Source organism: Neomonachus schauinslandi, chromosome 16 (assembly GCF_002201575.2).
Source record: "Neomonachus schauinslandi chromosome 16, ASM220157v2, whole genome shotgun sequence".
NCBI lineage: Eukaryota > Metazoa > Chordata > Mammalia > Carnivora > Phocidae > Neomonachus > Neomonachus schauinslandi.
The window spans coordinates 58,162,469-58,186,187 of NC_058418.1; the positions used below are offsets into that span (position 1 = coordinate 58,162,469).

A 23,719-nucleotide genomic window follows, 5' to 3' on the forward strand; every position below is an offset into this window, starting at 1 on the left:
TGGGGTGCAGACCCGGCTCCTGGGGTGCAGACCCGGCTCCTGGGGTGCAGACCCGGCTCCTGGGGTGCAGACCCGGCTCCTGGGGTGCAGACCCGGCTCCTGGGGTGCAGACCCGGCTCCTGGGGTGCAGACCCGGCTCCTGGGGTACAGACCGGGCTCTGGAAGTGCAGACCCAGCTTTGGGGTGCAGACCAGACTCCTGGGGTGCAGACCCGGCTCCTGGGGTGCAGACCCAGCTCCTGGGGTACAGACCGGGCTCTGGAAGTGCAGACCCAGCTTTGGGGTACAGACCCAACTCCTGGGGTGCAGACCCGACTCTGGGGTACAGACCCAGCTCCCAGGGTGCAAGCCTGGCTCTGGGGGTTCAGGCCTGGCTCCGGAGCAGGGGCTGCGATGTGTCAGCAGCAGCTTCAGTTGCCATCCCAGGATGCAACACAGTGCCTCACCCCCATTTTATGGATGGGGGCACAGAGGCCCCTAGAGGCTGGGAGCTGACCCCGGGGCAGGGGGGTTGGAGCTGGGGTGGCCGTGGTTTAGGGCTGGGGTGCATCCTCTGGGGCCGGGGGGCTCCCTCTCAGCCTCCACAGATAGGAATTTCTGTGCAGTGGGCAGCGATGGGCCGATAAGCCGCCCCTGGCCAACCGCCGCGGTGCCTGCCCCCTATCAGACCCCGGACAGGCCACACTTATCGTCCGCCAGGGAAGCCAGAGAGGCCCACTGCATCCTTATCTCTGCGGGGCTGCCCATGCCAGCGATGGGGCAGCAGGGCTTTGCCAGGGCCTGGCCAGGCCGGCGTCCCTGAGGGCAGTGCCCAGCCCAGTGACCTGCCGCGGGAGTGGGGCCTGCTCTGTGGCCTTTGCCCACAAGCCCTGCTCCCCCTCCCCTTGTCTGACCCCGAGCCCCTCTGCATGTCCTGGGCGAGCCTCTCCCTCCCTGTGTCTCTGAGTCAGTGTCTTGCTTCTGGCTGGCCGCCACTTTTCTGTCCCCAGATGGGGAAAAAGTGCTGGCCCCACCACCTGGCTTGGGGACCGGGCTTGGGGGGCCAGCCTGGGGGACACCGGGTACCGTTCTCCTCCAGGATGAAGGGGCTAGCTTGGACCCCAGTGCACCGTGCACTGTCTGGTTTTGGGGGAGTGACTGGGCCCCAAGCCTCCGTTTCCCACCCAGCCTGCACGCGGTGGGCCTCGGTCACCTCACAGAGCCTAGGGCTGAGCACGCACCTGGCACGGTGCACACTGCTCATCCCCACCTCCCCTCTCTGGCTGCCATCTGCTAGCCAGGGCTCCTGGGGCTCTCACGGGCCCCCTTTGCTCCTGCTGGGACCCACCACCCAGCGAGGCCCAGGAGCCGGTGACCACAGCCCAGCAGACACCGGGCCTCAGGGCCTCTCGGCTGCAGCATAGCGTGTGCAGAGGAGCTGCCCTTCCGGTGGTCAAGGCCCAGAGCAGACGGTCGCGAGCACCCCCAGGAGGCACCCCCAGGGCACCGGGCAGGAAGGCGGCCTCCCAGGGGGGCCTGGACACACCGCCAACGCAGGGGAGGTCTTGGATGCGAAAGGACGTCCTCAACGCTAGAGTGCGGGTCCGGGACGCGTGAGGGGCCCACGGTCTCCTAGGCCCGTTCCTGCCCCACCTGATACCTGCTGACCCCGGAGCTCCAAAAGCAGTCTGGGGAGGTGCTCAGGGATGTGTCTTCATTTGAAAGAGTTGTGAGCTCTGTTGGCTTAGCTCTCGAGCGTGACTGGTCCCGTGGGAGCCCCCACCCCACCCCGGCATAGCTGTGCTGAGAGGCAGGATCACAGACCCCCGAGCACACCTGCCCCGGCCTGGGTCCAGCTTTGCCGAGTGACTGTGGACTGTGTGCCTGACCTCTTGGGGCCCCTGTTTCCTCCTCTCCATGCTGGAGCTAGGGAGAGCGGTAGCTTCACGGGGGGCCAGCACGCAGAGGGCCAGCCGTAGCGTCCTCCGCCCACCCGGCAGCCTGGGTTCCTCTGGGAAGTGGGGTGTCAGCGGGGTCCACAAGAAGGAGCCGCTCTCCGGCCAGAAAGGCACTGCACCCCTCAGCCGGCCCAGCCACGTGGCCCCGAGGCAGGGAGAGGCCGCCTTTCGCTTCCCTGTCCGTGGTGTGGTCTTGTCCCCCCCCCACTCTCCCCTGCCCTGGGCATGAGAGGCCCCCACCGCACTTGGAGTGGGCGGGGCCAGGCAGGGTTGCAGACCCAGCTCTGAGCCGGCTCTGTCTCTGCTGTCCTCTGAGCAGCGGGACAGTAGCCCACCTCGGGCCGGCAGGGGCTGGGACAGAGCCCACACCCCGTGTTGATGAATACTCTCTGGACCCTCATGAGTTGGTGTGCGGGGATGTGTCCTCCGTGCTGGGAGCTCAGACCACACCCACGAGTGAACCATGGAGTGTGCAGGAAAGGGAGGAGATCCTGGCGGACAGGGAGGCCCCCACACGGGCCCCACAGGGCAAGGAGGTCCTCTGGTCACAAGTGGACAGTCTGAGTAAAGGCTCAGGAGTGCGATCAAGGCCTGGTCCCCAGTCTGTAGGGAGGGGGTACAGCCCATGGTGGGGAAGGCACCCAATGGGGCTTGGGGAAGGGGGGATGCTGGGCTGGGGGCCTTTGAAGGGAAAGGGGGTGGGTGTCAGGAAGGGGGAGAGCTCGGTATTTTTATCTTTGAAATGACCTTGTTCGCTGGAGGGGCAGGCTATTTAAAATTCCGATATGCAAATGACTGAGAGCTGTAATCTGTAATCCCCAAAGCATGTCTGGAGGGCAGCTGGCCAGGAGCTCTCTGCCTGTGAGGGGTCGGCCCCCCCGCTCCATGCCCCCTCCAGTCCTCCTGCCATCATCCCATTCCCCACCCCCTGTCTCCCCACTTAACATCTAGAAAAAGCAGGTCAGGCAGGCAGGCCAGCCCCTGTTAGGACTGAGAGCCTGTAGGGTCCCATCCTGAGTGGGGGTCCTGGGCCCGTCACCCACCTCCTGGCCCCCATGGGAGCCTCTGTCCCGTGGCCATCAGCATGCCCTCAGCCTGCCTGGCCAGGTCATGGGGAACTAGATGAAGGGAACATCTGTGGGGAGTCCCAGGGGGGTCTAGGAGCCTCCTCTGCAACCAGCCTCGTGGTGTGAGGTCCCCTCCCCGCCTGCTTGCCTGGCACAGGGCAGGCGAGAACCAGCTCTCCATCTGCCCCTCTGGGAGCCAAGGTCCAGACACCCTGGCGGGGGAGCAGCGTGCACCCGGCTGCTGAGCGCAGGGCTGTCCGCGGCAGGTGCCGCATGCCAGGTGGGGAGCAGGGAGGTGAACCTGGGAGGCCCACAGGGGCCTCCCACCAGCTCCGGGGACATCAGGTGGCTATGAAGAAGGAAGGGCGTGGTCAGAGTCACACTTGGTGGCCAGGCCTGGCTTTGTGATCAGAGCCCCAGGACAGGGGTCCCTTTCACCCACAAGTGCCTTGGAGCCCGGAAGTCTTTCCTGGTGACCACTGTTTACGAAACAAAATCTGATTGGCCAGCATCAGGGGTTACCTTTTTTGTCCCCATGTCGGGCCCTGGAGGCAGAGACAGAAAGGCTGGCCATGTCCTCATGGCACGGTAGGTCAGCAGAAGCCTCCGTAGGCTGGGGCTTAAAGGACCAACTGGAGCGGGGTGAGGGTGTCCAGGCATTGAGCTGGTACGTGCAAAGGCCCTGAGGTTTGAGAACGGTGGGTGTGGCTGCAGCGCTAGGATGGGCACAGACTGGTCAGGGTTTGGGCTCAGTGTAGGGAGTATAGATGCCTCTGCTGTCTTGGCTATAAAATGAGAGACGGGAGGGTTTTAAGTGAGGTATTGGGCTCAGGGCCGTGCAGCGGATGGGCTGAAAGCGCACCCCCAGGGAGCATGGCGCTATAATGGGCCAGAGGAGGCAGCTTCCTCCTGCTCGAGCGCTGAAGCCTCACCCCCCCCACCACGGGGTCCTGGGGAGCCTGCTGGAACTTTCGCCCCTGGAGCGTGAGCAAGGGCGTTGGGCTGGCTATCTGGGCCGTTCTCGGCTGACTAATCTCACTGTGGAGTTTCTAGGCAAACCTCAAGGTTTGTTATCGGCAGCGGGCGGTCGGGCTGCCGAGGCAGGACGGCCTGTCCTGATGGACAGCCCGGGAGATGGACCGATACGGGCTGGCCGCGCGTCCCCTCCCACCAGCTCGGCATGTGTGGGTGGGAAAAATCATTTCAGCTATTCTGCGTTATCGCGGGGCCTGGCACCGCGGCCCGATAGGCCTATTTGTCTTAGATTAACAGATGGGGGGGAGGGGGGAGGGAGAGGGTAATGGCGGGTGGCAAGGGTCAGCCTGGGGTCAGCTCCAGAGACCAGACCCAGTGGCTGGGTCAGGAGTCACGTCTTCTGGGTCCCCGGGAAGGGAGTCCACACTGTGGTCCCCGGGGGACGCGTGCCCTGAGACCCACACAGCAGGCCCTCTGCCCATCCTTGAGCCTCCCCATTTCACAGCTGAGCAGCCCGAGGCTCCAGGAGATGGGGGGCAGCCCTGGGGTGGGGGTGCTGTGCGTCGCTGTGGTCAGCCAGCCTTCCTCCTGCCCAGGTGTTTACTGAGCACCTGCTGGGAGCCAAGTACGCCGTGGCTGCTGGCCGCAGTGGGAGATGGTCCCCCCTTAGAGCTGTGTTGTGGGGGTGACACAGGCCATAGAGCCCAAAGTGCATGGTGTCTAGGGCCCAGGAGTAGGAAGAGAAGGAGGTCATTTATTCACTCTACAAACACTTGGACGTTAGACAGCTGCCTGGGCCAGCAGCCTGCAGGCGGCCGGGGAGCTGACGCCCGAGTCCAGGGGACGGAGACTGTGTAATACAGGAGCGGTACCCTCATATGGCCGAGGAATAGAGGGGGAGTGAGGCCGGGCCCACGCGGCACCCAGACCAGGACAGGGAGGGGAAGCACTGTCCCGGGAACAGTGCCCCGGGCAGAGGGCACAGCGGAGGCGAGAGTCCTGAGGCCGGAGTGAGCCCCGCTGCAGCCAGGGTGAGTGCAGGGGTGAGGAGGGAGGAGGCAAGCTCAGAGCAAGGGGGCTGCCTCGCATATGTGCTTGTCTAGGAAACGGAGCTCAGGGGCTTCCACCAGCACAGGCCCAGGGGGGCTGGCTGATCGATGGGCCCCTCAGCTGCCCACTGCCTGCCGGCCCCGAGCTCTTTCCATGATATTGGTCCTGGGCCAGGGAAGGGGCCCGGACCCTCGGCCTGCGTCCACCGCCGCAGCTCAGGCCTGCCCACGTCTCCGAGCAAAGCCTGCAGACTGGGCCCCTGGGCCGGGGCTGAGGTGGGAGCCAGGCATGAGCCTGTGGCCTGGCCTCCGTGGCCGGCCTGGCCCACATAGATGCCCCTGTTGCACTGCCCAGTGGGCGCCAGGGGCAGGCTGCGCACAGCACCCCAGGAAGGCCATGTGCAGAGGGGCGTCTGCGGTAGGACCTCCCTGTCCCTCTCCGGTGGGGACCCTTGAGGCGTGGAGCTGGCCGTGGCTTCCCCCATGGCCGGGCTGCTGACCCTTTGACCCCGGGCAGCCCCTCCCCACGGTTAGTGGCTCTTGACCGCGGAGGCACCATCCACCTGGCGCCCCGATGGGCCCTGACTGGCTCTGTCTTCCGACTGCACCCCCAGCAACGACATGGGGGCCGCAGGTCCCCCAGGACCGGGACCTGAGAGAGGAACAGATGTCAGCAAGACTCCGAGACCGCCGTCCTGCAGCCAGAGTTCATCCCCGTTCGCTCGCTAGCCGGTGCTTCTGCTCACTGAGCACCGATGCATACCAGCCCCTGTAGTAGACACTGAGGACACGGCCTGAACAAGCAGCCAGACACCGCCCTCCTGGGGCCACAGGCCGTGACAGGGACAGCAGCGAGGGGCTCGGACACTGAGCCAGGGATGCAGACTGAGGGGAGCGGGGGGGTGGGGCAGAACCCGCGGGGTGTGCACAGACCGCGCACGGCTGGGAGAGCAGGCTGCAGACTCGCTGGGTAACCCGCCCCGTAGAGCTCAGCCCAGCAAAGGCCCTGCGGTGGGGCTGCAGGGCGGGAGGGGCCGACCACCATGTGGGCGTGGACCGCAGGGGTTCGTGGGTGCACTGGCAAGACCCGTGAGAAAGCTGATGGAAATTTGACATCAGATGCCACACCCCCGTTTTACAGACGGGGAAACTGAGGCTGTCCCATTGCCCCCACTGGGCTCTTGAGACTGAACCCGCAGCCCTGCCTCCTGGGGAGTGGCCGCCTCCCAGCCCCATCGCACACGATTCTTGGGGGCTCCCCCAACCCCTCCCAGCGTGTAGACGCCACCCGGCGGAGGGCAGGTAGGCAGCCCAGTAGCTGGCAGGGCGCGTGGCTGGGGCCTGAGTGGTCGGCCACCCGGCAGTGGGTGGGGGCCCAGGCCTGGCCGCCTGCCCTGTGCTGCCCGCTGACCTCACCGGCCTTCCGGGAGCGGCTATCTGTGGCCAGGGTGGCCTATCTCGGCCGCGGACGCTAATCGAGCCCAGCTTCCTCCTCCGCCCTCCCACCCAGCTTCCTGCCCCGGCCAGACCACCCCCTGGCCCCAGGCTGTCTGAGCGGCCTCCTCGGCCCTACCAGCACCCCCCAATGTGAGTGCGCTGCAGGTCTGGGTCTGCCTGCCCACACCTGGGGCCCCTTCCAGAAGTTTCTCTCCCTGTCCTCCTCCTAGGCCCAAGCTCAGACTCTCCCCAGCCTGGCCGCATGGCCTGGGGTGTGTCAGCTCAGCGTGCTCAGCCTGTGGCCTCTGTGGTGTGGTGGCCGCAGACACGCACCTGGGAGACACGCAGGGGACGACGGGGCTGGCGCCTGATGCGGGCCATTCCCGCCACAGTGGCCACCACGGCTACGACCTTCGTGAAGACCAGCAGGGCTCCCTTCCTGGGACCAGCGCTGGTCCTGCCCCTTGGCCACCGGAAAGACTCCCCTTGCTGGTGTGGCTGTCCGCCTCCCTGTCCCTCTCCTGTTCTCCCTGGCCGGCGGGGCCCGAGATGGCCTCCAGCTGTCCCCTGTCTCTGGGCACCTTGGGCCCACTGTGCCCTTCTGTGGGCTCAGGCTGCTCCTCTGGGATGGGGACAGGGCGTCGGGGCTGTCTGGAGGCATGAGGAGGGCCGGGGACAGGCCTGGGCAGGGCGGGCGGCTGGAGGGCTGCAGGGCGCCGTGGCCATGCAGCCTCTGCTGGCGTGTGCCAGGGTCTCCCAGGATCTGCCCCTGCCCCAAGGAGTGGGCGCCTCGGTCACACCCACCTCACAGGGAAACAGGTTTGGCGAGGCACAGCAGCCCTCTCAGACCCAGCATGGGAACTGGGCCCGCCCGCAGCCCTGCTGCCCGCCCTTCGGGCCTCGACACTCCGTGCTCCGAGACCCCTCCCCTTCCACCAGCACGGGCTCGCTCTTTATTTATTTATTTATTATTCCTCTATCTCTGTGCGTAACTTTTGATTTCCTCACCGTGTTTTTCCATTACGGCGGCGGTGGACGCGGCCGATAAGATCGGTCCCCGGAGATGGGACAAAGGGGCCGCCATTGGCTCGAGGGCTGGTCATATCCTGCCCGAAAGGGCCGAGCTGGGCCTGAAATGTGGCGTGATGGTATCGCGGGGGCTTTTGTGTGTCATCGCGGAGGGGGCCCCTCGCCCGCCCGCCTGCCCCCCCGGCCCGGGACCCCCCTCTGCCCCCGCAGACAGAAGACAGAAGCCTCTGCGCTGCCCCCCGCCCCGGCTGCCTGCAGGGGCCTCGGCAGGTGCTCGGTGAGCCGTGGTCTGTGCGGGGCCAGCTGGTCCTTCGCTTCCCGAGCCTGGGTCCTGCCCCCGCTGGGCCGGCGCTCCCAGACGCCTGGCTGGAGCCCCTAGCTCTTGCCTTGACTCTGCAGTTCAGCTCCTAGGAATTGGTCGCAGGACAGTCCTCTCTGCGTAGACAGGCATCGGGGGGCAAGGAGCGCCATCACAGCGGTCTTGATGATGGGAAGCCATTTATTTAGTGATTTATTTTGCCGACCCGTAGAATCTCTAGAAGAGGGAGAAACGATTCTAAAAGAAGCGAATTCTACAGATTCCTAAACATTTGGCCGGCCCGTGCATCGCCCCACACACACTCGCGTGAGGTGGACACACCCAGCGCCAAAGCCCACGGTCACAGCAGCTCTGGGGCTGACGCCGGGGAGGCCCCACTCCCTGAGCCCTCACTGGTTCTGCATAATTCCCAGTTGCCCCGCCCCAGGGCCCAGGGCAGCAACAGCCCGTCCCCTGATGGCCCGGGACCTTGCTGGGTCTCAGAGGGCATGTGCTGCCACCCTGGTAGACGAGCGAGGGGCAAGGTGTGGAGGTGGGAGTGAGCCCCGTGCTCCGGAGGCCGAGACGCCCCGCGGAGCCCAGCGGTGGGCTCCAGCCAGATTCGGGGCCCAGTGGGGAGCCTGAGGGTTCCTGAGCAGAGGAGAGGTGGGAAGGAGCTGGGCTTTCTGTCCATGCCCCTCACCCGCTTCCCCTGCCCTGGCCCAGCCCTGCTCTCCTGCCTCCGCCTCCAGGGGCATGAAGCACAGAGCCCTGGATGCAGTTGGACCCCCGGGCTTGAACCCCGTTACCCCCCTCACTGTGTGGCCAGGTCCTCTCTGACCCTTGGCCTCGTCTGGTAACGGGGAGAAGAGCCACCCTGATGGCCTGGTGGGGGAGGGGGAGGGGTGGGCTTGAGGACCAGGCTGCTCAGCGCCGAGAAAGCAGGTGTCTGTGGGTTCTGTGCCTTGCAGGCCCAGGCCTCTCCCTGGGTCCCAGCCTCCCTCCCCATGTGAGAGCGCCTCCTTTGTGGGTGGGGCAGATGAGAAGCGCAGGGCTCATAAAGGGTCAGCAGGTGCTCAGGGACTATCGGCTTTTCTGGAAGGATCTTTGTAATCCCTAAGGGGCTCACTGGGCCATAGGCGGTGACAGTGTCATGTTCTCTGTGACGTTGGCTGACCTTGGTGCCTGCTGCTGGCCCCCCCAACCCCCCCCCAGGGTGGAGGCAGGCACCTGCCAGGCTGGGGTCAATACCCAGGGCTGTCCCTCCACCCTTGCGACCACCCGGCCTCTGCCCAGACCCTCACTTACCACCCTCCATTTACAGAGGGGCGACTGGGCCTAGACCCCTGGCCACACCCCAGCCCAGGCAGGGAGCAGGGGGGCTGGCCAGGCCAGAGGCCAAGAGGTAGTGAGCTGGAGGCCAGATGGGCAGGAAGGGCCCTCGGTGGCGTCGGCCCCTGGAAAAACAGGGGGCAGGGGCCAGGACGCCGATAGGAACCCGAGAGGCTGTTTGCACGGGAGGCATTTTCTTTACCTTATCACACATCCTGCTTCCAGCCTGCAGCCAGGACAAGGCAGGGCTGGGGAGGGCCAGGGACCCCCACCCCAGCTCCCAGGCCTCATGGTCTCCCAGGAGCTAATGGGACTCCCTCTCCCTGATTCATAGCTGGGAAGACTGCGGCCCAGAGACCCAGGGCAGTTGGCTTTTCGAGAAGGCTGGAGGGACCATGAGTTCTCACACTCGGAGGTGCCGGGAAGGTGGTGTTCTCAGGCCCCGTGGGGCTGAGGGGAGGCCCCTTCCAGGGTGGGGAGCAGGGCAGTATCGCGGGTCCAACACGCAGACCACCAAGGGGTCTCGGGCCCCGCCTCTTACCCTGTGTCTCCTCTTGCCGGTCGAGCAGCTCTTGGCTTTGCCCGGACGGGGGCAGTGTCTTGAGAGCACAGCCCCACCCCCAAGGAGCTCTGGTTGGGGTTCAGATGAGGCGATCAGAGCTCAAGGCAGCCCCCGCTGTAACCTCCCCCAGAGCTGAGTCCGAGCTGCCCGCACGGCCCCTACCAGCGTCCCAGGGCCTGGTCCAGATGGCTCCGCCCCATCCCAGCCCCACAGACCCCCTTCCCTTAGGGCTGCTGACCCCCCAGTGGTGAAGGGCCCCCGCAGGCCCCACCCTGCCCTGCTGGCAATCCCAGGAGGCCCCAGCTCCGCCATTAGCTGGGGCCAGGGTTCAGCCCGATAAAGATGGGCTGTTCTGTGTCAAAAAATCAATAATTTCCAGCGATGTTCCAGCGATAGGAAGAGAAGTTCCCAGGCACCAGCTGGTGGGTGGGGCAGGGGCAGAGCTGGGGGCCGCGGCACCCAGGGGCCGCCCTCCCTGCCCACTTCTAACCCTGCTGGCTGGTGGTGCAGACCCACAGTGGTCCAGGATTAGCTCCGGGAGACCTAGGCACAGCCCTCCCCCTCCCGGCCTGCCCCGCCCCCCAAGCTACCCTTTGTAGAAGGCCTGGGCCCTCCCCAGGGCCGGACGGGGGTGTGGGAAGCTGGAGCCTGTGGGGAGGGAGGACCTGGGCTCCCGCGTGTCTCCCCGGGGCCCCTTCCCCCCGGGCCCATGGCCTGTCGGCTGCTCTGGGGTGTCCAGCGCTGGTTCTGGCTCCTGCCACCGTCCTCCAGACGCAGCTGCCCCCTGGGTCCCAGGCACCGTCAGTGCCTTCAGACACAGCCGTCGGTGAGCCCGGCCCGAGGGACAGACAGCCCGCCGGAGAGGCTGAGTTCGTGCACCATGAGCATCCGCCCCGCAGCACTAGAGGTCGGAGGAGCGGGGCTCAGGCTACAGGGAAGCCGGAGGCAGGGAGGGGCCGGTAGCCGATGGCATGGTCCCCCCTGCCTGCACGAGGACACAGGCACATGGAGGTCCCAGCCAGGGTGTCCAGGGCCATGCCCTGGGGTGGGCCCTGTGCCCGGCACCCACTGGCCCACGGCGGAGCCGGCCTCCATGTGGCCCTGCCGGCCGTGACCCCTGCAGCGGGCTCCCAGGAAGGTCGCCTGCCTGCCAGCCCGCCCGGGCTCAGGCCGGCCCCACGTGATACAGCCACCCAGCCAGAGTGCCGGGTGGCCGCAGGAAGGTTAGAACACGTGGCAGCACACCCAGGGGACAGCGCACCCCAGGCAGGCCGCCGGCGGCTCCTGGCAGACAGGCCCCTTCCCGAGGGAGGAGCTCCAGAGGAGGCCTCAGGTCTGAGCTCTGGGACCCACCTGCTCCAGCCTAACCCCAGCTGCTTAGGAAGGAAGGTTCTGGGCTTGAAGCCCTTTGAAAACCTCAGGCCTGGATGAGAAGGAAACCCCCCTCCAGGGAGGACTCAGGCCCTGCACACCCCACCCAGCCTGGACACTCGGGGCGCCTGGGGGCCAGGTGAGGCTGGACGCCCGCAACCAGGCCCAGAGGCCAGCAGGGCCCAGGCCCGAGAAGCTGGAGACTGCAGACGGTGGTAGTGGGGCTGGGCTGGGCCCCCCAGGAGGCCCTGTGCAGTGGGTCAGGACACTCCCTGGGAAGGGGCTCCTCTCTGATGTTCCCTCGTCTTGGTCTCAGTCATGTCTCCTGTGCTGGGCACCGCGTGATAGAAGCTAACGTCGAGACGGCTGGCTGGAGGCCTGGCCCTGTGGCAGCCCCCAGGGTGGGTGCAGGGGTGGGGCATCGTCCCAGGGCCATAGCCCTGCAGGACCGCGAGCCTGGCTCTGCCACGGTGCGGGGCCGGAAGTCGCAGATCGTAGGTGGAACAGTTTCTCAACGATGACGGCCAATGGTCCTCGTTTTTCTGTGTCCTCAGGTCCCAGGTCCTGGCCCTCTGGCTGCCCTCCCACAGGGTCTGGCCCTCCCAGTGGCGTTCTGTGGGGTTGCCCGGGCCAGAGGCAGGGTGAAGACCCTCACCCACGCCAGGTCCCAGGCCCTTCAAGGTGGGATAGCAGGAAGGACGCCCCAAGCCTGTCAGCACCCCGGTGGGAGTCTTGCCACTGCCCCAGGCCTGAGGAGGCCAGCCCACAGAAGAGACAGCAGCAGGGCCGGCCTCCTGTGGGATAGCTGACAGCCCCCCCGGGCACTGGGACCTTGCCGATCCTCCCGCACACAGCCCCACGCCTTCCTCATGCCCCACCACAAGGACCTCCTGCTCAGCCTGTCCCCAGCCCCCCTCCTCTGGCCTTGTGGCTTCATCGGTACATAGGAAGCAAAAACAGCGGCCGACAGGATGGGCCCAGCAGGTGAAGCTGATGGGCACTCATCCGCCCCCCAGACAGTTCTCCCCAAGCCCAGATTTGCCCCCTCCAGCCAGATCCCGAGAGGATGGGGCACAGCATGGCACCCACATAGAATCAGCCCTCCCGTCCCAGCCAAGAGGCTCTGTGGCCACAGGCCTGGGGTTCCCAAGCTTCGGGGGACACCCACCCCCCTGGCTGGGCGCTCTGTTCACAAGGTAACTGTCCAGGAGGTGGCCCTCCGTGCCTGCCCATGGCCCCCGTTTGGTGTATCCATGTGACCAGGCTCTGCCCGCGTGTGCAGGTCCTAAATCTCCCCTCGTGCTGAGGCTGGGGGTACCCAGGTGGGCAGCTGGTGGGGGCAGCCGCTGTGGCCCACCACCGAGGACTTGGAGGAGGGACTGGGGGGTCCTGCGGTGCTCTATGTACCTGAGCCCGTAGGAAGCCCCATCACCGCCAAGAGTGGGCTCTGGTGCCATCTGTTTTAGGAGTGGGGTGCCCTGTGCCCAGAGTGGTTGAGAGCCTGGCCAGCATCACGTGGGCACTGCCATGGCCTGGCTGGATGGCCCCTGGCCGTGGCGGGGCCGCGTTTGAGTGCTCCCTCGCACCCGCTGTGGGTCCAGCCCTGTCCTTCACGCGCCACCTCCGTTACGTCCCCTCACCTTGCACTGACCCGTGAGGCGGGGGCTCTTCTCCCCTATTTCACATCAGCAGAAACCGGGGGCTAGGAGGGAGGTGATCCGCGCGGCTGGGAGATGTCCGTGCTGGGACACAGACCCGGGTTCTAGAGTTCCTAGGGCTGGCGGAGACTCCTGTGTCATCCCCGGCGTGGGGACTTGCAGGGGTCCGCCTCCCACCTCCTCCTCCAGGCAGCACAGTTCCAGAAGGACTGTCAGGCCCTGGACGGCAGTGGCCTCTCTGTCCTTCTAGGACCTCACCTGCCACTGAGCTCATGGCTTTCTCCGTCAAGAGGGCTATGTTGGGGGCAGGAAAAGGGCTGGACTTGACAGCCAGTGACCTTGGGCAAGTCACGCCACCTCAGGAACACGGGCCCCTAGGCTGATGCCCCCGGCCGGGGCTGGGGCCCAGGGGGCTGCACCTGCAGGGGAGGGGCCGAGCGAGTGAGGGAAGGGTCTGCCTGGCCCCTCATTGTGGGACAGTTTGTGCCAGCCGGTGCCCCCCACGCCACCCCACCCCACTCACCCCCGCCGGCCCTGCTCTGCCCTGTGACCGTGAGAGAGTCGCTCACCCTCTCTGGGCCTGGTTTCCATGCTGATATAGGACGTGTTGGAAACACACACAGCCTCCTAGCCTGCCCTGCTCTGGGCCCACACCCACAGAGACTTCTGGAACCCCGCAGGGTGGGGCCGGCTCGGCCCTGGGGCTTTCTTCCTCTCCCTCTCCCTCTTTTTCTCTCCCTTTTTTCTGTGTGTGTGTGTGTGTGTGTGTGTGTGTGTGTGTGTGTGTGACTTTTATCAAAGGCAAACAGCGTGATCCCTGAGATAGGGCCGCTCCCGACAAGGCGGGGGCCAGCTGGCCCATGGGAGCCACAGGGTGGGGGCAGGCGATGGGCCAGTCAGATCAGTGAGCGTTGGCGTTGACCCCAGAGCCCACCGTGCAGGGCGGGGGGGCTGCAGGGCAGCTGGGCTTGCCGCTCTGCTCTGGAGACCACCGGCCATTAGCACGAGCACCGCCTGGCCCCTGGAAGGAGAAGCCAGCCCGCAGGGTGCGGAGGTAGCCCCTGAGCTTGGATACTCCCACAGACCACAGGGCTGCCCCCAGTCAGAGCCACAAGGCGGGGGCGGGGGGCCGAAACCTGGTGGGCTCGGGGTCAGAGACCCGGCCCCTCCGTCAGAAAGGAGGTCAGGTCTGGGCAGTGGCTGCACCCCTGCCGTGGAACCTCGAGCTCTCTGCAGACCAGAGCCGCCGCCTCACTGGCTCACTGCGCACTGTGGAGGTTGTGGCCCCCGAGGGCTCTGCAGGGCATGAGGGAGAGCTGGACCGGGGCCCGTGGCTCAGCGGCCACCCTGGGCTGGGCCCCGCAACCCGGGACAGCCCAGGGAGGAAGAGCAGTGCTGGCCTCTCAAACTGACACGCTCGCCTTTACCCTCAGACCTACCGGCCCAGCAGGTAAACTGAGGCCAGCGGGCGCTGGACAGAGGCGGGACCCGGCCGTGGCCTGCTGATTCCAGACCCCAGGTCTCTCACCCGGCCACCCCCTCTGTCGGGACCCCAGAAGGGGCAACACTCAACCCTGCCTCCTTTGTCCCCTTGGGACGCCGTCAGAGGGCTTTGAGACCCAAACAGACATTTAAATCATATAAATATGCAAGGGCTGAATTCTCTCGTCTGGTTCCTCACAGATGCTTGGGGGGCGAAATTGAATCCCGCTGCGGCGTGTTTGTTCTGGAAATAATGTGTGTGTGGGGTTGTTTGCCGGAATAAATTAGTCCTTGCCCTGATGCGGTGTCTGCAGTGATAGCCTGACCCCCAAGGGGGCCTGCCCCCTCCCCGAGGAGACCAGTACAGAAGGGGAAACTGAGGACAGCAGGAGTCAGCCTGCCACGCGCGCCCAACTCCCTTCCAGCGGCATCCCCGTCGCTCTGCCGCCTTCTGCATCAGCCCAGGAAAGGGTGTCGGGGACCTGGCCATGAGCGTGGCTGGGGCTCTGGTTCACATCTCACCTCCCCGTCGCGGGTCTTGAGCCGGTAGCTTAACCTCTCTGAGCCTCGATGCCCTCCTCTGTACACGGGGAGAACCTCAGTGGGGCAGGGAGGGATCCCTGCAAACTGTACAGGTACGTGGCCAAGGCTCCATGAATGGGGCCAGGAAGCGTGCTGGGATCATGCGTTCTCAGGGCAGGTGGCATCACCCCATAGCTCACTACGGGGATGGAGGCCAGGACTGGGCTGGAGCTGGGAAGAGAAAGTAGCCGGCTCACAGGAGGCTGCCCGGGAGAAGGACACCTCCATCTGGAAGCCCACCCCAACTGGCCCACCCTCCCAGCTGCCACCGCCCATGTCTCCTGGGAGACACAGAGGGCAGAGGCTATGCCTCCCTCATCCCCGGGCCAGGTGCCCACACGGGGTTTTGTGGCTGAGTGAGCATAGAGCCCCGAGTCCGGAGACAGAGCCTGCAGCGTGGCTGGGGTGCTCATGGCCCCAGGTTTCCTGTGTGTGTGGTTGGGAGCGGTCTCTTCGGCCACCACGGGTCCTCTGGCTATTATAGAGGCTGTTTAAAAATAACTGTGTCTTCCTGCCTGTCAGTCCCCGCCTGCCAGCTCCGCGTCTCCCACCCCTTCGCCCCTTGCCCTCACTCATCTATACGTTTATTTCATTCTTGGCCTTGAGCTGAACCCTTATGAGGCTCCCAGCCTGCCAGGAGTGGGTGGCCCCACCCACCCCACTTTGCTGATGCAATTTTGCTTCTGGTTAGGAGAGGGTCTCTGGCAGGTGCTAACTAGGCTCTAATACCGCTTGACCCTGTTTCCGCTGTGCAAGAGGTTGGACAGGAACTGTTTGCTAGAAATAGCTTATCTGAGTAGATGGATGTTGAACATCACCAGGGCCACCGTGTACAGTTGCCCAGGTTGTGCACTGTAGCAAGGGCTCTGGGTGAGCTGGGGCTGAGATCCAGCCGTGTTCCCCTCCCCCAGCCAGGTACCTGCCATAGCCCTTCCTAATGCACAGCCCTTCGGAGCCGGCCTCCCTGAAGCAGAAAGGTGGGTTTTCGTGGTGAGCATTGCCCTATCCCTAACCCAAGTTCCTCGGCTCCCCGGCCTCCTCACCTCTCCCAGGCCTGAGTGGTGGGTTCTGCCCTCAGGCTTGCAGAATGGCAGCCTTTATCGGGAGCCAGCCCTCCCTCTGGCAATGCATGATACCCAGAAGATGGAGTGGCTGCCGTGGGAAATACCAGCCATGCTGTTATCTGGCAGGCTCGGCCCACCGGCCCTGGGGCTCCGATTAGGGAGCATGGCTGTTTGCCTGTGGGTGCCCATGTGGGCGGGACGGGGAGGCACACTGGCTCAGCTCCTTCCCTCCATCACCACGAGGCCGGGGCCCTGAGACAGCCCAGGGCTGCCCCCACTCCTCCTCTACTCTCAGGGACCCCCGGGCCGGCCCCCCACGCACTGAATTCCCAGTTGCTCCTCCCATGGGAAGGTGGGCCACCAGCCTCAGGTGGAAGGTGTCATGTCCTAAGGGGGGCTCTGTGCCCGACGAGGCCACAATGGGCTCCTTCCACGTGCTCTGGATGCTGATGGGGAACGAGGTGGAAATGGAGGGGCTCCCGGTCACCTTCCCTGTCTCGTCTGTGGTCCCAGCAGGAGAAATGCAGTCCAGAGAGGTGTGTGGCCATCCTTGTTCAGAGGCCCAAGTGCAAGCCGACCCCGGATTGCTTTGAGGTTTCTGGTTGCCCTCAGAGGGGCAGGCCGCAGCATGAGGACGCTGGACAGTTCTCCCTTGACCTCCCTCCATGGGCTGGGGAGGCGGGGGGGGGGGGAGGTGAACAGGCTCAGTCCATCATGAGCTCCCCACCAGCCTCGGATGGCTTGGCAGACGGGTGGACGGACAAATGAGTCGCAGCAAGCTTGCCTTTAGACAGTCTTCTCCTCCTCCTCCTCCCCTCCCTCATGTATGCCCGTCCCCTGAGGGCCAGCCAGGCAGGGAACCAGAGACCCACATACACCCAGGGCCCTGGGTCAGCATCTAGAGCCAGGGGGCCTGGGTTCAGACCCTGACATCCCGCTGCCAGCTACATGACCTCTTGAGGCCTCAGTGTTCTCATCTGTACCGGGGGCGTAAAGAGAGGGCCGACTTCATCAGGCCACTGGAGCAGGGGTGGGTGACTGTGCCGGCTGGGTCACACTCCCATCCCTGAGGATGGGACCTGCGGGGCCAGGGAGGGGGTGGCCCGTGGGCAGCACCCTGGACTGGGGCCCAGGTGTCCTGGGTGGGCTGGCAAGGGACATGGCCCCTCATGGGCGAGCTGCAAAGTGACAGAGCCAGTCTCTGCCCCCCTCTCTGGGGGGCTGATAAAGGGGCGCCGGCCTCCTCAGCCTCGACCTGGTCCCCTGCCATCTTATCTGCCCCTGGGAAGACAAGGACCCAGTTAGAACGTTTTAGCTGGGCCTCCTGGCGTATTTACACCTTATCTCTGCCATTAGGCCGGCAGTTATCTGATAATCGGGCCCATTAAGGCCACAGCCTGCCCGATCGGGGCTCCAGGAAGTGGGGCTGCCGCCACAGCGCTTGCTTGGGGACCAGGGCAGGCCACGTGAGGCCTCTGTGGGCCCAGGCAGCCCGGATGGCACCCAAGGTACAAGGTGGCCCAGCTTTCCTGGGCAGAGGGCGTGGGATCAGGGAAGGGACCGCCCTCTGAGGGCGTGACCACCGCGTCCCCTTGTCCCACGAGGACACGGAGACTCAGGCAGGGCAGGTGACGTGCCCGGTGTGAATCTCCCAGGGTGGCCCCGACAAACACACACAACCTTGGGGCCTTAACACATCAGAAATCTGTTTTCTCCAAGTGCTGGGCCACGCTCCCTCTGGAGGCTCTGGGGGGAGGGTCCTTCCTGTCTCCCCCAGCTCCAGGGGCTACAGTGTGGCTTCCTCCTGACCCCGTCACTCTGGTCTCTGCCTGTCTTCGCGTGGCCGCCTCCCCTGTCTCTTCTGTGTGTCTTTTATAAGGACATCTGTCATTGGATTTAGGGTCCCACCAGATGATCCAGGATGGTCTCCTCTCGGGCTTCTAACTTGATTACATCTGCAAAGACCCTTTTTCCAAATAAGTGCACATTCACAAGTTCTAGGTGGAGGTATCTTCTGGGCGGCATCATTCAGCCCACTGTAGAAGGTCCTGTGGACCATGCAGTGAGGCTGGGCTGAACCCAGGAGGCTGAATGCAGACCCTGTCCGACCCCATGTCCCGCGCTGGGGAGAATGACTGTCTCAGGGACTCACAGCAGAAGCCCGTCTGTCTGTAGAAATGCGACCACACCCTGTGGTGGCCCTCCAACACGTGCCACGGGGGCCACCACCTGGGCCACGGGAGCTGTCGGCGCCTGGAGAGTTTGCAGCCCCGCCCCCCACCATGGCGCAGGTGGCCGCAGCACCCGAGCATCTTACACCCTGAGCTAGGAGAGGCCATGCAGAGAGGCAGGAAGACTCAGGGCCCAGACCTTTCCAGAACGTGAGCAGCGGTCCTGGGAGGGTGGGTGGGGGCAGCAGCATTCTGGGGACAGTCCCCGTCCTGCCGATCTGCAGGGAGTGAACGGAGCCAACGTCAGGACCACCCAGGGGCAGATTCTGGCTTCGCCAAGGGCCTTGGGGAGGTGCGTGGCTCTTTGACTTGGTTTCCCCTCTGAGCTGTGCTAAGCATGTTGGTGGATTAATGCATTCAAGCCTTGTGCAGCCCAAGGAGGCAGGAAGTCTTAGATATGGGGACATCAGGGCCCAGCATTTCCACAACCTCCACCACAGGCTTGCTGTGTGGATGTGGGGGGCTCAGGCCGGTGGGGAGGGGCTGGGAAGACTGTGCGGAGGTCAGGACGGCGTCCTCGTCAACGTCCTCGTCCGCCACCGTGTGCCCCCCTAACGTAAGGTGCGGGGATGACCCAGCTCCATGCGTGCATCCTAGGCACGGGCAGGTGCTACAGGGGACATGTGTCCTCACGGAGCAGCCGTGGTCCCACCGGCTCAAATCCAGCCGCAGACACCCCGTCCTGTCCCTGCTGTCTCCCAGACAAGGGCTTGCTGCAGGGGCTGGCCCAGCTCCTGGAACCACACACCGGCCGCCGTCCCCATAACCCAGGCCCCCAGGGCACCCCCACCCCTGGTGGGGACGGGACTGCCGAGCTGGGCAGCTGGGGCTGGGTGGCCGCCGCCAGGGCGCACGCCTCACATCCCCGCTGTTTCTCCCCACAGACGAGCTGGAGCTGCTGCTGCGGGACAGGCAGAGGTGCGTGCGGGCTCGGCGCAGCCTCACCGAGGGCCTGTCCTGGGGCCCGTTCCGCGGGGACGTCCAGAGCAGAGCCTCGTCCCCTGGGCAGGTGGAACCGGTAAGGAGCCCCACCCCCGGCAGCCCACCCACCCGCCGCAGGGCCGCAGCCAGGGCGCAGGCCGGCCCAGGGCACAGACCCCCTCCGCCCCTGGAGCCAAGCCGGCTTATGCTCCCGCCCAGGAGCGCCTGCCCCTCCGCGTGCAGTGTGTCGGGAGAGGGGGGCCTGAGGTGTTGGGACCAGGACGGCGGGAAGGACTTGACTGCCTGGGAGCACAAGGGAGGCTTCCTGGAGGAGGTGACATGGGAAGGGCTTTCCGGAGGAGGCCCTTACTGGATGAGTAGAAGCTGGCAAGACAGAGAAAGAGACGGGTGTGTGAGGTGGGGGGCTGGACCTGGTTCGTGAACGGGGGCAAGCGAGGCGGTTTTCTGGGAGCTGGGGGACCGCTACAGCAGAGGCTGGGGTTCACTTCGTCCCTGTGGGTCCTTCGGGTGCCACAGGGTCTTCGCCTCCGCAGCACTTCTGGCCTGCCTGTGTCGTAGGAAGCCCACCCGGGCAGCGCCCTCCCGCTAGTCGCCGCCGCCACGGGGTCACTCGCTTCGGGGTTCCTTGTGGACTGCTTTCTGTTGACGGCAAGTCGGTCTGCGTCCTCTCGCACGGTACAAAGGCTCCTTTGAAAATACATTTTGGGGAAGAAAGGGCCTGATGTATGGGAAACCGGGCCGCTGAATGGGCAGCATGGGGTAGGACTGGAACCAGGAGGGACCTGACCGTGACGCGTATTCAAGAAACCTCTCCTAGTCCTGCTGCCACTCGCTTGAAAGGCCAGGAGGCACCCGGAGTGGGTTCCCTCAAGCCCGGGCTCAGGCACCCGAGACGTGCAGGCACGGCCAAGGCCTGGGCCCCTTTTGATTCCCGGTTTTGCATTCAGGTGCGACTTGATCCAGGTGCACCCTGGCTGGTGGGTGCCCCGCAGTGCTGGGCCTCCTGGTCTGCAAGCCCCAGGTGTGGGCCTGTGGTCAGCCTCCGTGTGGTCAGCAGGCGGTGGCCGGGCTGCAGGGGAGGGTCCGCCCACACCTAGAGGCCCCATGCTGCCCTGACAGCCCCACCCGGCTCCAGCCCAACAGAGCCCCCATTTCTCAGCCACAGAAACCAGAGTGCAGGAACTCGGGCTGCACAGTGTCCACAGGGCTGGTAGGGAGCTGCAGGAGGAGTCCCCAGCTGCAGACCCTCAGACCGCCGTTCACAGCGCCCACCCGAGTCAGAATCTCTGGGCTGGGGCCTAGGCCTCCGGAGATCCGGGCAGTCTCCCAGGGTCTAAACGTGCAGCCCGGCTGAGGCCCCCTGGGCCATCCACACTGCTCATCACAGCGGAGCGCCCAGGCTCAGGGGAGCACGTGCAGGCCTCGACCGCTCAGCGGGAGGCTGGCCCAGGACCGAGGGCTCCTGGCCCAGGACCGAGGGCTCCCAGCCCATGACCAGGCCATCCCCGTGGCGCAGGGTCCCCGTCCTGTGGCCTCCTCCCTCATGGCAGTTATGCTCCCAGGCAGGCTCCTGAGCTCCTTGAGCGTCTGCTTCCTGAGCCTGTGGGTCCTCGGTGGGGACACAGGGAGGCCCTGAAGGGTCCCTGGGGCCTGAGCCTGCAGACCCTCCAGCGTCCCTGCAGAGGAGAGGGTGGGCGGACAGAGCTGTTGTCGGTCTGCCAAGTGGGGCAGCTGATGGCACACCCACCTCCCAGGGCAGCTTACCACCACCCTACAGGACGGCTGACCCTCTTGTCCTATGGCCCAAGCAGGGAGAAAACAGAGGTAACCGCAAGGCAGACTTTGGCTCCACTGCGGGAATGGAGGCCCTAGTGTTCAGGGCAGTCTCTTGAGGCAATGAGCTCCCCATCACTGGAGGCATGCAAGCAGCAGTTCTCTTTTCAAAGGGTGGGCTATTGAGGGGCAGTTCATGGCTGGAAGGAGGAGTGTGTGGGCTGGGAGCTCCCTGGCTCCGAATTCTCATAAGCAGTGAAAAGACAAAGGGGTGCAGCTGCGTGTGGCCTGCACCTCTCTCCTCTGCTCCCCCACTCTGGAGACAGTCCGTCCCTCCAGGACAGACAGGTGTCGCTCACTGCACACACCGAGGTACGCCCATCCTTACGCCTGGGCCCTGGTCTTCCCCGCCCACACCATTGTGAGGCATGCTCCCCATTTTACACATGAGGAAACTGAGTCTCCAGCAGGTTAAGTGACTTGGTAAACTCACCAGGATCAAATAGCAGAGGGAGAACTGCAACCCACGTCTGCTCAAGCTGAGACCCCTGCGGGCTCTGTAAGGACAGGGCTGAGCTGGCCCCAGAGTCCTGGCCACGTCCCCGCCCCGCCCTCCTCTCTGAGGGTTTTGTCCTCCTTGGGCCCGGGGCGCAGGTCAGCCTGGGGAGATTGGCACGAGGTTGGAGACGCTCTCCAGGCAGAGCGATAATGTCCATGGGGAGAGAGGGACCAGCGCCAGGGAAGCCAGTGGCCTTTGAGGCTCTTGCCGAGGAGCTGAGGGAGGAAGGAGCCTCTCGGGCTCTTCCCTGCAGCTTTATCTCCTACAGAATTAAATCCTTGATTAACCCTTATCTCCCCAGCAGGCGCTATCTGCGCCTTGGCGCCGAGTGTCCAGACACACCGTACACGATGATTGATTTCTTAAAGATACGCGCGCCTTTCCGATACTTCATTTATTGTCTAAATATTTTTGCTAACATTTCAGCGAGCCCCTTATCGAGCTCAGCTGATGGGTCCCAGTTCTCTCCCCCATGCACGTCCCACCCCAGATCGTGCTATCAGCCGCCAGGCGGTTTGTCTTAGCTGTTTGGAGAGGAAGGAGAGAGAGGGGCTCTGATGGAGTGTGGCAACCCTTCCCTGCTGGTTTCCTTAGCCCCTGGGCCACTTGCAGATGGGAGGGGGAACGCAGGGCTCCCCTCACAGTCCACACACACACACACACACACACACACACACACACGAGACTTTTGGGGGTGGGGGCCCCAGGAAATACACAGCAAGTGCACAGAGCCTGGCAGGGGTCGGGTCGAGAGTGGTTCCTGCACCAACATGCTGTGTGACCTTGGGCAGGTCCCTCCCTGATCCAGCTGTGGCTTCCACTTCCCAGGGTTTGGAGACCCAGCCAGCTCTAAAATTTGTAGTCATATACCAAAAAAATGTTCAGAATGGTTGGGTGGATGGACGGGTGGCTGGATGGACGGGTGGCTGGATGGATCAATGGACAGATGGATGGATGGATGGATGGATGGATCGATCGATAGGTGGGTGGGTGGCTAGCTGAATGAGCGGATGAGCGAACGAATGACTGAGCGAACTCTTATGCCGAGCCTGGCCCACAGTGGCTCGACCCATCTGTCGAGTAGTCCCCCCCAGGGCTTACCCACTATAGCCATGAGACCACCATGACATCAGTGAGACCTGGCAGCGGGGGCCGTGGCTGCCCAGGAGGACAGCGGGTCCACTGGGGAGAAGCCCCTTCCAGAGTGGTTGGAATGAGACCAGCTGAGCTCTGCCCTGTCGTGCATCTTCATGCAGGGATCGGCTTAGAGGGACCTCCCCCATCCCTCAGCTGGAGATGGCAGTGGGGCCAGGGCCCTCAGGGCCCCACGGGCTCTGAGCAGCCCTCGTGCAAGAAGCCTTGAGGCTGGCACCAGGGGTCATTGCCCAGCAGAGCCCAGCCTCCCAGCAGGGCCACCCACCTCTGCCTCTTTGCTCTTATAAGGACACTCGGTACTGGATTTAGGACACTGGATGATCTAGAAGGATGTCATCTGGATTGTCCCTAATTTAATCACATCTGCTGAGACCTTTTTCCAAATAAGGCCGTGTCCACAGGCTCTGGGTGGACATGTCTTTGGGGGCACATTCAGCCTGCTCCACAGGGCTAGCAAGCAGCAGAGCCAGGGTCCAGCCCAGGTCGGCGCCTGAGCCTCCACGGGGCAGCCCCTGAGGAGATGGTCAGGTCTGGGCTTGGCTGGAGCACCAGGGTGGTGAGGAAGGCGGTGTGGGGCACTCTGAGGTGGACGTCCTCTGGACAGGAGGCCTGCCACTGGCCTTTCTGGGTCTCTGACTCCCTTCCTCCCCACACCTCAGCCTCTCCGCCTGCAGTTGTAGGAGCAGGGTCTGGGAGACGCTGTGGGTGCAAAGGGTCAACTCAGACCGGCCTCCTGGAGGTCCAGGAGAAGGAACCGCCTGGTCTCAGGGACCCTGGAACACCTTCCGCCACACTGGGGCCAAGGCAGCCATGGGCACCAGACCCACCTTTACAGCTGGTTCCCTCCCTGAGCCCAAGGGCCACCCGACGAAGAGGGCTGGGGGCCACTTGGCCCACATCCCTGCTGTCCACACAGCTCCCCACCTCACCCCCACCTGTCATGCTCTTCTCAGCCTGTGTCTCTAGAACGTTCTGCCTCCATTGGTTGTTTCTTGTCAGCCTCCCCACTCCAGCATCCACACTGGGAGATCAGGACAGCATGTTCTGTTCATGGTCCCCCCACACCAGGCTCTGGGGGACTGTTCAACAAATGAACAGATGGATGGGTGGAGGCAGGAAGGTAAGGATAGGTGGGTGGAGGGGCAGATGGATGGATGGATGGATGGCTGGGTGGATGGATGGATGGATGGATGGTTGGATGGTTGGGTGGTTGGATG

At 64.6% G+C, this 23,719-nt stretch overlaps 1 protein-coding gene across 1 annotated transcript in view; it reads left to right on the forward strand.

The window, feature by feature from the left end:
- The window catches only part of ZFPM1 (zinc finger protein, FOG family member 1), a 41,074-nt gene that overhangs the window by 1,956 nt on the left and 15,399 nt on the right, over positions 1-23,719 (forward strand). Inside the window, exon 2 of the mRNA XM_044922074.1 lies at positions 18,958-19,091. Within this exon, the coding sequence (XP_044778009.1) occupies positions 18,958-19,091 (134 nt within the window). The remainder of the gene's footprint in view (positions 1-18,957; positions 19,092-23,719) is intronic.